The sequence below is a fragment of the Cryptosporidium bovis genome (genome assembly GCF_009768925.1).
Source record: "Cryptosporidium bovis isolate 45015 chromosome Unknown contig_8, whole genome shotgun sequence".
NCBI classification, from domain to species: domain Eukaryota; phylum Apicomplexa; class Conoidasida; order Eucoccidiorida; family Cryptosporidiidae; genus Cryptosporidium; species Cryptosporidium bovis.
The window spans coordinates 208,958-226,783 of NW_027124998.1; the positions used below are offsets into that span (position 1 = coordinate 208,958).

Sequence of the window (17,826 nt, forward strand, 5' to 3'; positions counted from 1 at the left end):
GTTTTGTTAGTCTTTCACGCACTAATTTTGTTATACAGACTCAAAATTTGGTCGACTTAGCAATTTGTCTGCACTTTAATCTGTGCTTAACGCTAATGATGATGGTTTATACTTGACCAGTTAAATGTACATAAGAAAAATAAGTAATAAGGCATCTATATTCCTAAACCATAAACATTTCCATCCTGGAAACTCCAAAAACAGAGAGAAGTTATGGCTGGCCGAGGAGAAGAAAAAGGAGGAGGAGCGGAAACAAGAGGAACTTTTAAAAAAAAGAAAAAAGGAGCTCGAAATTGAAGAGTTAAAAAGGGAGTTTAAAAAGTCCAGCAGAGATTTAAGGGGCTTGGATTCGAATCGCACTTATCCTATTTCAGAGATTGAAAACGAAACAAACGGTGGTGTATTTGATAATGAAAAAATTAAGAACATTTTAATGAATAAAAAAGGATTATCTTCTTTATCATCGTCTTCCTCTCTTTCAGAATCCTCTACATCCATCCCTAATAAGCCACTTTCCAAGTCAAAGTTGTACGCTGAAGATGTTTTTTTGAACAACCACCAATCAGTCTGGGGCTCTTACTTCGACTTGGAGACACACAAATGGGGATACAGATGCTGTAGAAACACGAATAGAAACTCAGTTTGCAACCGTAGATTCAATGATAATAAAAACACTAATTCAAATGTCTTAGAAAAGCACAGTGATAATTGTCTACATAAGAATGACGCAAAACACACTGGACAGAAAAATAAATTCAAAGGGAAACAGTACAAGGGAGTATCGGAGTTTTTAAACATACTCAAATCAACTTGACATATATCAAGGTCATAATTGCAGTTAACTTACGTATAATCAAGAACAAAATGATGAAGGAAACACAAAAAACGGTCTAAATAATATATAATGCACCTATCAGCATGCTTGGATTTTTTTCACTAAATTAAATCTTGCCTCTCTATTTAAGGCAATTCTTCACGTCCATTAACGCCATCACTTGAAATAGGCTGTTCACTTAGTAAATGTACACAGAAATTCAAATGGTTCTCTTTTTGCGACAAAGATCGTGAAATCTACACACCTGCTTTATTTTTTGGCTCATACTACAGACTTGCCCAGCTAAGTTAAAATATATGCATCCTTTCAAACTTATTTTATTACTCCTTGTAAATGTGTGTATATATGCTCTTTTTCATTAACCTGAACCTAAACCGTTAAACTTCTTTCGTCTCGCTTTTATCTTTGCCTCGCATTATTTTATTTTTAGATTTAGCATTCGCCTTTTCAGTATTGTTCCAATGCAAGGGCGGGAAACATATGCGGGTACCAGATGTCTCCACAATACAAAAAATATATAAAAAAGCATGTTAATATAAATAAAAGATTCTATAGAATATAAAAGCCATTGAATTTCGTTTGCCAGAAAAATTTGTCCTTTTTTCAGATACAATAAGATGGAAGGATCGGTGCAAAAACAACAGTTTTGAGTGGTGAAGAAGGCGAAAATAAAATCAGTGAGCAGCAATAGCTAAAAGTTTATTTAAAGTATTGAAATACGAATTAACGGAATAGTAGCAGCACAGATACACTTTTGAGGTATATAAAGGCCTTTACGTGTGAGTTATTTCCTGCTTGAGATTAACATGAATTTTGGGAACATTAACGGAGCAGATGGGTTGGATTCGATTGGCAAACTAGTAAACTATTCCAACTACAGCTCGTCTGGAATTTCAACAGTAGCCTCACTTCAAAGTTGTGATACTTCTTTATTTGGGGACCAGTTTTGTTCAATATCAGAGGCGGAGTTAGTAGGGAGAAGCATTCATGACAGTAGGGAATTCGGATTTTTGGAGAAAGTCAAGTGCGAGGATTCTTTAAATAAAGATTCATTGAGTGGTATTGGAGGTTTAGCTGGAACTAGTATCTGGAATGAAAAACAAATTAACAACAATATAAGTTACCCAGGTAACTTTCAGGGAAACCTTGGCATTAAGGTCCTTTATAGATGCGATAAGTCCGACCATCTAGATAAAAGTGTGAAAAAGGAGAAACTTGGTGGTACCATAGGATTGCCTATGAGTATAAGAAGTGGTGAGAGTTGTGTTATAACTGTAAATGATAGGAAAATGTGTGTAATTCCAAGCATTAAATTGTGCAAAGACACGTTTTCAATTCCAACGCATTTTAAGAACTCTGATGAATTGGTTAATTACTATACAGGTAAAGTATTGAGATCATCAGATTCACTCTACTACATAGAGAAAAAATTACAACAGGCTTTATATGGGGCTGTATTTCTTGCTTATGAGTTAAATAAAATTGAATTATCATCTTCATTTGAATTTAACCTTTCTGACCCCAATTCATTCCCAATAGACAGCACAAATCAAGACGAAAAAATCAGTTTTAGATATGATAGAAAAAAAGATAGAATCGCTATTAAAGTATCAAGTATGAGTCTTAAAAAAAGAAAACCGACATTAAAAGAGGACATTGAAGCAGAAGTTTTGTATTCAAATAAAATGAAGGGACACAAAAATGTGTTGGAGTATTCTGAAATTTGGCAAGATAGTTTTAAAAATATATATGTTAAAATGGAATACGCAGAGTATGAAGATTTGTTTGAAGTAATGAAAAAAAGGAGAAAACCACTTACTGAAAATGAAGCAAGGTGGTTGTTTACCCACATTTTTTCTGCAGTAACATATCTACATAGTAATTTAATGGCAATGAGAGATTTGTCCCTAGAAAACGTCCTTATGTTCAACAGAGAGCCGAACTTTTTTGGATTTTCTGAAGATATGAATGTACATGGAATTATCAGACCTGGGGATACTATAATGTATCCAAAAATAACAGATCCAGGTCAGGCATGTGAAATTAAAAGAGAAAAAAAAGATATTGTGGTCTCAAATCTTTGGAAGGTACATGTTATAAATCCAAGAGACAGTGGATATCAACTTCAAAAAGTTGAATTTTTGTTTGGAAAGTCCTTTAGACCTCCAGAAGCCTACTCCATAGGATCTTATTATGACCCGACTAAGGTTGATGTTTTTTGTCTGGGTTGGATGCTTTTGTATACTCTAACAAAGTATCAGCCTTTCGAAACATGTAGACTGGTTACAGATAATGTAAATGACAAAAAGTACAATAATGAGGGATTTATAAATAACATTTTTGAAAAAATTATTGGAAATAACAATAAAAATTTACCTGTAGGTGAAAAAAAGTATGTTCCCAAAGATGAAAATTGGTCATATATTTATAATGGAAGGGTTTATGATCTTTTTAGGAAAATAAAGGCAACAAGACTCTCTCCAGAGGTTCTTCATCTTATTGAAAATATGCTTAATCCTAACTTCAAAGAAAGATTCTCAATGAATAATGTCTTAGAACATCCCTGGTTAAGTAATTCTTCTCTAAACAGTAATTCCGTACTTTCTCCTATTATGTCATCTACAATTCTTGTTCCACAAAAACAAATTGTTCATAAACACAAACAGGTAAACAACATTGTTAAGCCGTCCGTATTTTTTGAAAAAATAGATGGAAGAGGTACAAACAATAACAAAGGTCCGAAAAAAAGTGATATTAGAACAAACAAACAATCCTCGAACAACAATTTACCTTCGGATAACACTGGATCTAAAAATACCAAACTTGTATCAAACTTTATTATTAATAAAGGAAAAGAATCGTCTCAAATAATAAATAATGAACGTTTAAATTCCATGATAAAGAGAACAAATGATAAACTTAAAGTCACCAGAATTAGTTTGCCTTCCTCATTGCAACTTTCCCCACCATCTTCATCATCTTCGTTTTCAAAAAAAGATCAGGACATTGAAATAATTGCAAAAATGCTAGACAAAAATTGCATTAATAACGATCAGTCTGAATTTAAAACTCACGATCAAACGAAAATTCTTAGTGACAATAAAAAACATTCTAACGAAATCTCCCAACAGGCAATTAATGATTTAAATAAATGTCATATAGAGATTGGTAAAATGAATAAGAAAAAGGTCTTTTTGTTATCACAAATGAAATCACCTGGAATAAATTCTAAGAAGTCGATTCATATTAAAAAAAAAATTGAACACAATTTCATTTCTGATTTATGGTCATTCATTTCCGGAAACAATACTAACTAAACGACTTAATGACACCTATTTATATTTCTTATGCACATCTTAATCTATATTATTGTTATAGAAATGTTAACTCATATATATCCATTTGTTGTTATATTGTTGATCATCAATGCTATGCATAATTACATCTATAAGTATTTCTGTTTAACACAGACACTCATTCCTTGAAGTGCATCTACATGAATAATCACCAACTGCAAAAGTCAGTTTTTGTTACCAATATTGAACTTCTCCATGTAATATTTTATCTTCCCGTCTATCTTAACAACTTTGCATTTATTAGTGAGTTTATACTAAAGCCATTATTATTCTCTCCAATACTACTTCCATTCGTAGATAAGGATAGAGATGAATCTTTAGATCTCAATAAATTACTTATTGGATTAATTATCTTACTCATTGAAAAAAGTGACGACTCCTTTGCTCCATTTAAAACAAAAGAAGGACGATTCTCAGTTGATATTGAACTTGATCTCCTTTGGACTGTCTTCTCATTTCCATTATTGTAACTGAAATTGCCCCATCTGTTATTACTTAAACCAGCAAAGTTAATGTTGCTGGCATTTCCACTCATTCCAACTCTAGTTGAATTTAGCATTTGAGTTTTCGGATCCAAGGATGGAAAATCAGATCTCGAAGATAATGGTATGCTTGTTTGAGGTGTAACGATAGATGAGGGATTATTTGTTCTTAATCCCAACTGTCTATAAGGTCTCTGAAGAGATACACCACCTGGTCTTCCTACAGACAAAGATCTTACCTGCCCCCCGTTATTTACAAAATTGTTACTAGTCATATTTTTACCTGTTACAGTATTCCATATATTAGAAAATATTGATTTGTCTGCATCTACTAGTGTTTTTTTTGTATTATTATTTAAAGCACTTATATTTTGTGAATTTGACATCGAATTTAAACCAACTCCGTTTCTTTTAAAATGTAATGTTCTTTCTGTAGACGATGATCTACGTGATAACAAGTTGTTCATTTCGTTTATTCCATTGAATGGAATTTTTTCTAAATTTAACACATCATTGCTTCTATTTCTGTTTGTTTGAATTGGATTTATTGCTGAGTCTCCAATATTATGGTTATTTATTTGTGGTGGGACCGAAACATTTCTAATTTGATTGGTTTGTTGCACAACTCTTTTATTATTTTCCTGATCTGCATCATTACCATTACTCAAATTACCTCCGTTTTTTGTTGTGTTTACATTTAACCTATTATTTGAAGAGAATCCAAATGTTCTTGTTATTGATGTTAATGCAGAAGATACTGTATTTCTTGCATACGAAAATAATCCATCTCTTCTCAATGTTGGTTGAAATGTATTACCAATATCGATTTTATTAGAATTGAATCCACGATTTTCTGAACTTGAACGTTTTATTGAATTTAAATTTCTTGAACTCAAAAACCCACCACCTAAAGCCCCTTTTCCATTTGACTCAAATTTTTCCTGTTGATGTGACAATGTGGAGTAAGAAGGTCTTCTTTCAAACAATGAATGTGGATTCGAACTCATTCTTATAGTATTATTGTTATCTCTTCCTCTTTCAATATTCGTGGGAGATAATACTGGACTTCTTGTTCCTTGTTTACTTCCATTTTTTTTTAATATATGATTATCAGGTGTCATCGATCTCGGATAAATCCCTCTAATTATTTGATTAGTACTATTACTATTCAAATTAACATTGTTAAATAACACGGGTTTTGATGGCAATTGCATATTGCTATCTATTAACCTTTTGTTGTTTGAATTTATTACGTTGTGAACATTTTGTTTAGAATTTAATTGAGGATTTGAGCCTGAATTTCTCATAAAATTGTACATTGCAACATTCGAATTATGATTTATTGCCTTATTATTACGAGCAATATTTATCATTGAATTAGGGTTATATACATTTACACCGTTATTTGTATTTATGGAAATCGGATTCCTTATTTTTGGATGAATACCAGCATTTCTGTAAAATGACAAACTTCTGGAAGGCAATTGCGGTTGAACCATTCCCATCCTATTATCGCTACTTAGTGAAATGTTGTTAATACTGCTATTTTGACTTGAAACTATTTCAGATTGGTTGGTATTGCGTATATTAAATGGCGTTGTTCTTTGATTTTGGGTATAACTATGATTTCCAATATCTATGTTTGCCACAAATTCTTTTTTTAGATCGCTAGACATTAAAGTTTTACTTGCATTAAAACCTCTATTAGCTGATATCGCAATTTCCGATTCTTTATTTTCAAATTCTTCTTTATAGTCGTAAATCTTTGTTTTGGTATTTGTTTCACACAAATCCTCATAACAGTATGATTGATAAAATCCAGAACTTATAACTTTATCCATAAGTTTTTTATTTAACTCTTTTTTTAATATTTTAGAAATATGCTTCTTTATATTTTCCAAATCAAACTCAAAGTTCCAATTTGAACTTACTGAAAAAACCAACTCCAAATATTTTATCATTCTTGGAGAAATGAACCCAACTATTCCTGACAAATCACCACTCTTTACACAATTATCATCCCAAAGTTTATCTGATATTATCAGCGATATCACAAATATTGGTCTCCAATTGTGTTGGCAAATCAATATATTGGATTTTTTTATCAAGTTATCCATATTTATAATTGCCATTACAAAACTTGATATGTTAAATCCGCCTATATAAAGCAAGCTAAGCACGAAATCAAATAACTCATTTATGTTAATCTCCGGTGTTTTGCCAAACCTGAATAAATCATTCAAAGCTTTATTGCTACTTTTCATGAAAACTCTGTAAGAAAATAAATATTTATCTTTTTCCTCATCTTCATCTTCCTCATCTTCCTCATCTACATCATAGTTTTCGTTATAATTATTAAAATTTTTTTCTTCCTCCAACTTTACTCCAAAATCTTTATTTTCATTACCAGTATTCCCTTGGTAACCGTCATTTCCACATCTACTTCCCTTGTAATCTATACTAGTTTTGTCATTTTGACTTCCTTTCACATTGCTAGTAATCATGCAGTTAGAAAAATCATAATGATTTGTTTTTCTTCCCCTTAAACACCTTTCAATTCTCGGATAAATATTATTCTTGTACATATAATAGATTAGTGGTTCGTAAAAACTTTCAAACAATTTAAAATTGTTATTTTCTTTTTCACACAGTGATAACTTAAAATCCAGATATTCATCAGATACATTTTCAACAATCTCACTCAAATAAACCAAATTTCCACATATTAATCTGCCCAAGTCACTCTCCCACTCATAAGAACTTATTTCATTTTTTGGATCTTCCATACGGTACATACAATAAACACTTTATCAAAAACCTTCGAAAATACTAGACTAATTATTACACAACCTATATATTTGACTCTTGATACTACTTATTTATTATTTATATTATCCCTAATGACATCAATTAGTCATTCCAATCCCTTAATTTCTTTTTTTTTATTATCGTCTTTTTAAGAATACATGCCTTTTGTGCAAGGCGTCTTTTTTTATTTTCAAGTGGCGGGTCCACGTAACGCCTCGTTTTTTTCATATCATTTCAAGACCTATTTTTCACCTCCACATGATGAAATAAGAAAAAATAAAATAAACTTTAAAGGATGCATCTTTTGTTTAAACTCATTAAAAAGTTTGTCATTTTTATACTTGGGCAAAGACAACTGCCTTTTTACCCACATAAATAATATTTTTACATGCATGCAATTCCCTTTCAGCCTAGACATACACACAATGGCAACACAGTGGGGAAGAGGGCGAATACAGAAGTAGCAATAAAAAATAAACAGTAGTGTTATTTAATAAATTTGTTTGAACTAGAATTAGTTGGTTTGTATCAGAGAAAAGTCACCTACTTTATCTACTTTAGTGAAGGCTTTCGTTCCCTTAATCACTTAAACCCTCTGTTTTTTGCTTCTCACAGACAATATCACTGCATTAGAAGTATAGTGGGATATCCTATAATATTTCAAAATATAAAATGAAAGTGAAGTAGCTGTTTTAATATAGAATTCCCTCCCAAAATATATTTCTGGTGTCTTATAAACTCTTAAAGGAGAACATCTAAAAAATCGTGTTTATAGCTTCAAAATAAGAAACCAGAGGTAACATGTGCTCTATCTGTTCTCGTTAATATTTAATCACCACCTATTGATGTTTGGAACAGGAAAATATTGTAGACCTGAACTCTTATCTCTATTCAGCAGTTGAGATAGGGGCAGAAGTGGAGGTAGATGTGGTTGTAGAAGGAATAGTAAGTGGAGTCATCTTGAACTCCATGATGTTGGTTACAAATTGCAAAACTACATCTATAAGGTCTATACAAATGCCTTCAGTACCCTTTTTCACTTCTTCATTTTTCCTAGTCTCTAACTTCTGTTTAATACTTTCCAGGCAATGCTTGCAACTTTCAGTACTATTTATGCAATCCTTCAAACATTGAGTAATACTTTTTAGCAGTTCAAACAACCATTTAAGGAGTTCTTCACAAACTTGATAATTAGTTTTGAGTTTCTCTAGTAATTCAATAAATTTGCTCACTTTTGTAATTGATATATTCAATAATAATACTTGTCTACTATTCGGTCTAGAAGAAACATCAGGTGTTGGGGGTAGAGGTGGAGGTGGAGGTGGTGTGTTTAGAGGGGTCTCTCCAGAATCTAAATTAGAATTACTCTTATCTTCTGACCTAATTCTCAACAAAGAATAGGGTTCCACCAAGAAAGAAGAATTTTCATTTGATGTACCAAAACTGAGTAATGTAAAGATAAACACCAATAAAATACCCTTCATTTTTTTCATTTCAAAAATGGATAATTAAAGTGGTTAATTTCTAAAAAAAGAACTAAATGATCTATAAAATGTTGGCGCCAATGTTGTATATTGGCTATTTCCTATTTGGCTTTTGCATGTCTACATGCAGGTACAGTCGGTAGTACCCTGAAGGGTATGCATGATAAATATCTGCAATTTTGTGTTCAAATAAGTTTTAATTTTAAGCGAGTCGTCTTTTTATTTTCATGAAAGCATTAAATTGTCAATTTATTGTATACAGAACCTATTTTTACACTACTTTTTTTTCACTCTGATTCTGCATAACATTACCTCCAAAAAGGCTCTCTCTAAAACAGTCTTGTATTCGTAAACTAAATGTGGTTTGGGTCTCTTTCCTTCTTTATAAAGATGAAAAAAATTTGATTCTCTTATTACCAGTTCTTGAACAAGTTTAGACAATCTTTTGCATGAATTATATTCTTCAGGAGTAAATCCTAGTCTGCCCATAATAAACCTAACATGCTCAGATAATTCATCGGTTTTTTCTGCTTTAGTTTGGTCACTTACTGCATCATCTTCACCAGATTCTTTTTTTAAAACCATATCTAAATTAATAATAGTTTTTGTCATATTCTTATCAGTATTGTTGGTGTAATTTACACCCTTTCCTCTAATCCCCTTCATTAAAGTTAATTTTGGGCTTTTGGTTACAGGCTTACTTGAAAAAATGTTCTTGTCTATCAAAAAATCAAGTATTTTCTCACTTTCATCAATTTTTGCCTCTTCCGATTCAGATTCTTCATTATTACTGTCCCGTTCATTATAATCATTCAGTGACTTTATCTTGGTAGAAATATTATTAATGTCATTATCCTCAAAAGTGTAATCTATATTCAATTCAGATAATATTTGAATGAGTGCGAACATTAAAGTTGATTGTTTTTTAGAACACATAAAAAGTTCTTCAAAGCTCGCTTCCTCCTCGTAAAGTCTAAGACATCTTAGAATAGCAGTGAGGTACCTCCCATAAAGCTCAGAAAGATGTTTGTTTGCTTTTAATACACTTTCCTTAACTATAATATATTTCAGCGGTCCTCCAATGTGTTTTTCTATCTCAAGGGCAACATCAGTGGGAAACATTGGCTCCCTACTAAGAATTCCTCTGGACCTTTTTTGTAGTTTAGAGTCTTTCGAAGCTTTATTTTGTTTTTTATTTTGTATACCCATTTGACCTTTACCACCCAATTTACTTCCCACTTCGTTTCCAAAATCCTTTGTTTTATATGCGGAATTCTCATATCTGTCCACTTGTTTCCTTTTAATCCCTTCAATAATATCTGATATTTCTTTCTTTCCCAAACTTTCTATTATGCCCTCCAAACTATCTATCAGTGAATTACCTTTTGAGAAATTCAATTCTTTGTTTTGCTCTCCTGTTTTCTTTTCCCTGTCTATCACATCACTTTTAATTGCCATTCTTCTTGTAAATTTCTCGTTTCTATTAAAATCCGACGAAAACCTATCATCTAAAAAGCGTAGATGTTGGAATCTAGTCATGCGACTTTCCAAAAAGTCTCCTCCTTTTAATTTTAACCTGTTCATCTTTTTGGTATTTTTTCTATCTTCCAACATCCTAATATATTTCTGTGGAAGATCTTTATAATCAAAACCTAAGTCCAACTTCTCAATAATATCCTTATCCAACTTCTTTTTGGGTTCTGGTTGGGTATATACCTGTCCCAAATCCTCAAAATTGTTTCCCTGAAAATCTATTCCTCTATCACCATTGTAACCTCTAAATCGATTTGAATCTATCAAACCATCCAAATAAATATCTCCCCATCTGAACCTCACATCCCTAGGTATTCTGTTCTCATTTCTATATGTAAATCCTGCAGTTGTACTTTTAATATTATCCCACTTGTTCTTCGCAGTCCTCAGGGTTTCAGCAGCTTCTTCTAGATCAAATATTGCATCATCAAACTCTTTCGAGTCACCGTCAAGTCCAAGCAACTTCATGTCAGAAAACTTATTCTGTGCCAACAAGTAATTAAATATTGCAATTTGTAATAATTCCTTCAATGTTCTCTCCAATTCAATCCCTCTGTTAACATTTATCCTCATGTATCCTTCCTGAATCTGAGAAAATGAAACCTTCAAATTAGTTGACATTCTCTCATTTTTATTGCTTAGACACAGTATGTAATATGTCAATATTAAAATAGTAACCCTTGTTAGTTTTCCTAAGATATTCATTAATGCCTCTAATAATACAATCTAGCCCTTTGAACTAACTTATTTCAGAAAATTTCATTTCCTTGTTTTCTTAAAAAAATATTACACCTGCTATTCTATTACCTTTAAATATAGGTACCTTTTAAATCAAAAAAAGATTCAGCATTGGCGCCATACTGTTCGTTTTAAATTAAATAGATTTTCATTAGATAATGGAGGTCAAAATACTTAAATGACGAATACTGAAACAAAGATTGTTTCTATATGTTTCCCTCTAATCAAATGAAATTGATGAACCAATTTTCAATATCAAACCCAACCAGTTTTCAACTACTTGAGTTCTATCTCCAATTATCCCTTTCAGAGCTAAATTCTTGAGGGTAGAAGAGTAACAAAGTAGAAAGAATACAATTTTACAACGAGAAGTTATATATCAATTAGATTTTTCAATGCATGCAACTTATCCTCTATTTTCAGTCTCACATCGTGCCATTTTTATTAGGCAAAAAAATGACATGGCGCCAAATACTTAATGGGATAACGAAGGAAGGAGTTAATAATAGATAAAAGATGGCGTCAATGTGAAATTTAACATGGAAGGAAGTGAATTTGTGTTTACTTTTGATGAAATAAGGAGGTTAGTTTTGGAGAAAACAAAAAATAGTAAGGAATACTTGCCAAAGATAGAATTTTTAGAGCATATATGTTCTTACTCAACCCCGGCAATTTCGGTTACAAGTAACGTTGAAGAGGGAGAAAGTGCCTATTTTGACACCTTAATAGTACCAGCACTTCCAAGATCGCTGAAAACTGAGAGAAATTTGAAGAATCTTTATTGCAGATTCTCGTATTCAAATAAGCCTTGCTCAATATCGCCTCCGACTCATTATAAAATCTTAAATGACATATTTAAGTACAATGTTCCAAAAGAGATTAAAATGTATGCAGATAGATTTTGTTTGAGAAAGCTTATAGACTATTCTTTGGGAGCACCTGAATCTGATATTCCAGATATATTGATCTCTACTGCGATATCTCTATCAGACAATGGAGAGCTAATTTCAAATGAATACATTCATCTCATCCCAATTAATATAAAGGAGGGTTTTCCAAGTGTGGGATTTCAATTTGAGACTTTTTTAACCAGAAGTGAGATAGGAATAGGCCCCAACCCTTCAGCGGCTTTAAAGCTCGTTGACTCTTGTCTTGTTATAGACCAAATATCTATCGGCGATTTTAAATTAATCAGGAGGTGTGAAATAGATGCAGTGGGAAGGTCCCATGTTTTTGGACCTTCTGCTCACAGAACTGAACAGGATGAGTACAGAAGCACTTTAAATTGCGAAAACTGGACCGAAAAAATTATCGAGAATCCATCTGATAATGTGGAAAAAAGACTTAATCCTCCGGCAAGACTTATTATCTCTGATAATTTAAAGTCTTCTAAAATTGTTCCAGAAGATAGGGTTGAAATAAAGTCAATTTCTTGTAGAAATACCCACAATTTTTCATGGACATCTGTCTATTTTCAAATGCTGTTGGGGTGCACTCCTACTCTTATTAGAGGATGCCACAATAGGGGATTTTTTCAAAGGGGATCTATCTCATCCTATCACATTTCTAGAGTGAAAGAGTATTCAGATAAAGAACCACCGTATTCACAAAAATGTTTTGGGGAAGATCTCTTGGAGAACTGCAATTTGGACAAGAACTCCTTGGCAATAGCCTTCTCTGAAGTGATACTTAGATATATTTGTGAAGATCTTATTAAAAATAAGATATCCGACTTTATTTACTCTTCAGAGGGTCCAGGAAACCATTTTGTGAACATTACACTTAGGAAGAGAGATCAAGAGCTGGTATTTAAACTTTTGGATAAAAAAGATAAATTTCCCGATATTTCTGGACCAATAAACAATTGGGTTTCTTACTGTTCAGAAACTTAGTTCTTATTTGATTTTCCATGTTTTTACTAATATTATTTAAGTATTTATTTTATTACTTCTGATACTGATAAATCAGGAATATACGGCTCTTTACAATGTCACTTTTCCTTTCACTTTTTCATGTGTTAACACATTTCCCGAACCCTGTCTAGGATTTTCAACGGAGCAAATAGTGGTTTTTTAGAATCTTTAAAGGATTTAACTGGAACATGAAAACGGATCAAACAAACAAGGCGAAAAATGAGTGTGAGCAAGACAAAAAAAAAGAGAAGAGGGAGAAATTCCCAAGGTATATTGCGGAGAAAATCTTCTCTAGAGATGGAATAACTCAGATATATTTTTTAATCATAGTATCTCTACTGTTTAACATGGGAATTGGACTCTACTACTGTGGAAAAAACATGAAAAATGACTATAATATAGTATCAAATATCATTTTTGAAATGGATAAAAATTCTAATGGTAACAATAGTGGGTATCCTAAAAGAATGAATATACTTGACAGAGAATCTGAACCGGACCAGACTTTAAGAAGAATAGAAACTTATGGGAATAGTTCGAAAAACGAAACAAAATTAGAACAGAGAAAAATCTCGAGTTTAGTTCAACCTAAAATAAATTTGATGCCAACTTGTTTATATTCAAAAAAATTTCCGGACAATTTGGGTTTAAATGAGTTACTGTTTTGGAATGCATCCTCCGACAATTATATATATTGGTGTTATAAAAATGAGACTGATTCCTTTTTAATTCTAACTTTTAGTAATCAATTCCCTGATGTTTCCCTTAGAAACACGCCTTTCTCCTTTGTAAACGAGGACCAACCTATCATTGCTTCTTTTCAGAACTATCTCAAACACGAAAATATGGTAGAACCATCATCTGATCACAAAATTCTTGCATTTGGAGAAAACAGCCTCCCTCCATATTGGTACATGAATTGGAGAAGTTCAGACAAGAAGGATTTGTTCAGACCTTCATTTCTCCCATGTCTAGGAAGTCTGTACACATACAGGGACAACGACCTTGCGAATTTTTTTGAGACAAAAAATGTTATTTATGCTTGTAACTTCAAAGTTTACATTGAATCACAACCTGAACCAAGATCAGAATCTTTTAAGGAGCAAAAGACAATGAATATAATCTCAGACAGCACCTATTTAGAAATAGACAATGTCCCGTTTGTCAAAATTAGTGAAGGTAAGTCTCCTCTATGATGAATTTCGCCGAGTTTCATACACTAACTTTTAAAGATTACTATACCTCCTTTGTGAGGGGATCTAAAAATATCCTTTTTAGGTTACATATAAATAAGTGCATATACGGAACTTCAGGAGAAGAAGTATGGGTAATTAGCTATTCAAAAGGTATTTCTGTCTCAAAAAATAAATCGTTTTGCAAAGAAAAGTCCTCCTGGATTTCATTTTCAACTAATCCCATTCTATTATCTAATTATAGCATTGAATCAGGAGACTGGAAGTCACGTATTGAAAATGATAAATTCGGACCATCAAAAGGTATAATAAAAAACAAAACGTGTTATGATAATTGGTGGACAACATATGGAGGAGTACCTTCAAAACAATTTGTTCCTTTAAGTTAGAAACCATTTAGTTGACTAGCAATTCCTTGATAGTTTTGTAATGAATTAGTTTGTGTGTGATGCTACATGGTCTATTTGGCAAGATCCAAATTACGGTATAATAAGATCACACACAGCGTATAAAAATTTGGCACACACAAATTTACTATGAGACTTGTAAAGATTTTGCAATAGTAAATTTTATATTAGAACAATTAATCTGTTTTTTGGTTTCACTGAAATGTAAAGAGTACTAATAACAAAGAAAAGAAAAAACCAAGATGACAGTGGCTACATCTAGCAGGAGAAACTCAAGGAGAACAAGCGTTTCCTCTGAATCTGGGTTGTCAAACAATGTAGCTTCCTCAAAACCAAAAAATTCCTATATTCAAAAGAATTCAATAACAGGATTTGGAAGCTTGTCTGGAGGACAAAAGTTGAGAAATAGTGGTTTTGGATGCAATAGTGATAATCGAGCATATCTTACACAAAATAGTGTAATGGATGACATTGGGAAAAAATCCAATTCTGTTGAGTGGATTCTAAACCCAAACATTTACAGTTACAAGGAACTAAAGGGACTCATTGAGTGTGAAAATGAGCATCGTGGAGAAAACTCTTTGAGAAAGTACTCTACAGGAGCATCTAAAAGTTCAAATGGAAAAAGTATTCGTCAGGTAATTTCCTCAATAGTAAGGGGAGGTTCTTCAAAAATGAAAAGCAGGAGTGCATCTATTGAGACCTCCGGGATAAATGAATTCAACAAAGACTCAGAAAATAGTGGAGCTCGAATAGAAGCCGAACTTTTAGATCTCGGGAACAAATATAATAATAAAACAATTGCTTTATCTTCTCCAAACTCAAACTCAATATCTTATCCACTGTCGAATGAATCTTCATCTCAAATTCAGAATTATGGAAAATCCTTGCCTTTTATTAAATCAAGTTCTAAAAATGCTCATAGTGGCTTTGGAGGAGGTGATAATTCGCCAATCGAATCTATATCTAATACTAATACAGGGGAAACAGTGCCAGTACTAACTGGTGCGCCTATACAAAAATCAATATTAACACAAAAGGATGTGTTGGACCTCAGAAACAAACTTGATAATGTACTTTTAACTGAAGATAATTTCATAAGATCTTCCTTGTGTTCCTTCAAGCAATTTGACAAAGATAAAGACGGAAACATAACTATAGATGAGTTGTTGGATCTCTTAACTACTTTAGGAGAGCACTTGGCACTTCCACCAATAAACAGAAAAATAGTCGCAAATGAGATCTCGATTAGGTTAAACTCAAATACAACAGTTGACAGTAGTGCAACCGAGAACAAGATGCTCATTAGTTTTCCTTTCTTTTTAAAATATTTTTTGAGTGTTTTAACTACAATCAGGCAGAAGCACTTCGGATTAAACAGATCATCTTATATAATCCAAAATAAATCAGTTAGAAAACACCTGGTTCATGAAGATGACATAAATGATCTTTACACATTTCACTACCAACTCGGAGCAGGCACGCATGGTGAGGTTTATTTAGTAACAGAAAATTATACAAGACAAAGAAGATCGTGCAAGATTGTGGACAAAACAAGATGTAGCAGAAAACTAGACGAAATTGACCAAAAAGTTGAGATATTGAAACAACTAGATCATCCAGGGGTCATCCATACATATGAAGTATATGAAGATAAGTTAAATCTTTACATAATCCAAGAATACTGTTCAGGTGGCAATTTATTTCACTCATTACAGGATGCTATTCAAGGGGGATTTAGGTTTTCAGAGTACCATGTTTCTAGAATAATACAACAAATATTGCTTGGAATTCGTTATTTGCATCTTAAAAGAGTTGTACACAAAAATCTCAAGCCTCAAAACATTTTACTAACAAATTCTTTTGGAAGTGGAAACACCTCAATTAAACTCTCAGACTTTGGACTTTGCGAGATTTTTAATAATTGTTTACCTGTTTCTGGTAATTCTTCAACTAAAGAAGAGGAAGACAATAATTTGTCTCTAGAAAACATTGGGTCTCTCGAGTACAGAGCCCCTGAAATTATTAATAACCAGACCTTTTCTTATAGTGTAGATGTTTGGGCTACGGGAGTGATAATGTATACTATAATAACGGGTTTCCACCCATTTAAAGGCAAAAATTCGGAGGAAACAAAATTAAATATTTGCAGGGGTGAACCGTGCATAGAAAAGATTATAGGAGTATCTAGTGGATGTAAAGCACTTTTAAAAAGAATGCTGGAAAAAAACCCAAGAGACAGAATTACTGTAGAAGAGGCCCTAAGTCACGACTGGTTTTCCATTTCATATTCAAATTTCAGTGAGGTTGATATTGGAGCTCCTCTTTTAACTCATTTGAGAATTTACACAAAACAGTCCGATTTAAGACACCTCCTAATTCACATGCTATCGCATCAGCTTGCTCTTGATACTACCCAAATCAATATGGTAACAAGTATATTCCGTTCCTTAGATACCAATAATGATGGAGTACTTTCAATTCAAGAACTTATAACTGGATTGAAAAAGCTCGGAGTCACATCTAGGGAGTCTTCGCTAATTTCTAAAGCTATGGATGTGGATGGAAACGGGTTAATTTCCTATAGTGAATTTATTTCTGCTTGCTATATCTGGAGACAAAACGAAATAAGGCATCTTAAATCATTCTTCATGAAAATAGACAGAAATAATGATGGCAAAATAGACAGAAATGAGTTCAAACAATTACTTAAAGCCCAAAAGTCCAAGTTACTTTCTAATATTACTAGGAGCTTTTCATGTATTAGAGAGACCAATCACAGGACAATTCTTCCCTCTTCAAACCAAGGAGTATATACAGAGTGGGATGCAGTCCTGGACGAGATAGACTCAAATAGAGACGGCGAAATTGACTGGAATGAATTCTGCAGCTTTATAGTAGAATACTTTCAAAACTCAAGAGAGTCAGTTAAAGCTGCTTCCTCTCTCCCCAAAACTAGTGGTACTTTTGCTCCTCAACTTCCTTCAACTAATTAGTTTTTTTCTATCCTTTGTTTTTAACAAATAATAAATTATTTCTTTACTTCACATATTTTATTTATCTTAATGCACTATTGA

The 17,826-nt window shown here is 32.5% G+C and overlaps 8 protein-coding genes across 8 annotated transcripts; 5 read left to right on the forward strand and 3 right to left on the reverse strand.

Annotated features, from left to right (window-relative positions):
* Nucleotides 1-124: 124 nt before the first annotated feature.
* Nucleotides 125-814, forward strand: FG379_003628 (uncharacterized protein; the record flags this gene model as incomplete). Its single annotated transcript, XM_067329257.1, has 1 exon — nucleotides 125-814. The coding sequence occupies one exon, from the start codon at nucleotides 125-127 to the stop codon at nucleotides 812-814; it is 690 nt and encodes a 229-aa protein (XP_067185434.1).
* An 827-nt stretch (nucleotides 815-1,641) lies between these two features.
* Nucleotides 1,642-4,152, forward strand: FG379_003629 (uncharacterized protein; the record flags this gene model as incomplete). Its single annotated transcript, XM_067329258.1, has 1 exon — nucleotides 1,642-4,152. One exon carries the CDS (start codon nucleotides 1,642-1,644, stop codon nucleotides 4,150-4,152), a length of 2,511 nt encoding a protein of 836 aa, XP_067185435.1.
* A 256-nt stretch (nucleotides 4,153-4,408) lies between these two features.
* Nucleotides 4,409-7,468, reverse strand: FG379_003631 (ppg3; the record flags this gene model as incomplete). The annotated part of the gene is made up of 1 exon (XM_067329260.1): nucleotides 4,409-7,468. One exon carries the CDS (start codon nucleotides 7,466-7,468, stop codon nucleotides 4,409-4,411), a length of 3,060 nt encoding a protein of 1,019 aa, XP_067185437.1.
* Nucleotides 7,469-8,368: 900 nt separating this feature from the next.
* FG379_003632 (uncharacterized protein) lies at nucleotides 8,369-8,974 on the reverse strand (the record flags this gene model as incomplete). The annotated part of the gene is made up of 1 exon (XM_067329261.1): nucleotides 8,369-8,974. One exon carries the CDS (start codon nucleotides 8,972-8,974, stop codon nucleotides 8,369-8,371), a length of 606 nt encoding a protein of 201 aa, XP_067185438.1.
* Nucleotides 8,975-9,241: 267 nt separating this feature from the next.
* Nucleotides 9,242-11,203, reverse strand: FG379_003633 (uncharacterized protein; the record flags this gene model as incomplete). Its single annotated transcript, XM_067329262.1, has 1 exon — nucleotides 9,242-11,203. One exon carries the CDS (start codon nucleotides 11,201-11,203, stop codon nucleotides 9,242-9,244), a length of 1,962 nt encoding a protein of 653 aa, XP_067185439.1.
* Nucleotides 11,204-11,775: 572 nt separating this feature from the next.
* On the forward strand, nucleotides 11,776-13,128 carry FG379_003634 (uncharacterized protein; the record flags this gene model as incomplete). The annotated part of the gene is made up of 1 exon (XM_067329263.1): nucleotides 11,776-13,128. One exon carries the CDS (start codon nucleotides 11,776-11,778, stop codon nucleotides 13,126-13,128), a length of 1,353 nt encoding a protein of 450 aa, XP_067185440.1.
* A 209-nt stretch (nucleotides 13,129-13,337) lies between these two features.
* Nucleotides 13,338-14,731, forward strand: FG379_003635 (uncharacterized protein; the record flags this gene model as incomplete). The annotated part of the gene is made up of 2 exons (XM_067329264.1): nucleotides 13,338-14,328; nucleotides 14,382-14,731. 2 exons carry the CDS (start codon nucleotides 13,338-13,340, stop codon nucleotides 14,729-14,731), a joined length of 1,341 nt encoding a protein of 446 aa, XP_067185441.1.
* A 260-nt stretch (nucleotides 14,732-14,991) lies between these two features.
* Nucleotides 14,992-17,745, forward strand: FG379_003636 (kinase domain-containing; the record flags this gene model as incomplete). Its single annotated transcript, XM_067329265.1, has 1 exon — nucleotides 14,992-17,745. One exon carries the CDS (start codon nucleotides 14,992-14,994, stop codon nucleotides 17,743-17,745), a length of 2,754 nt encoding a protein of 917 aa, XP_067185442.1.
* Between the last annotated feature and the right edge of the window lie 81 nt (nucleotides 17,746-17,826).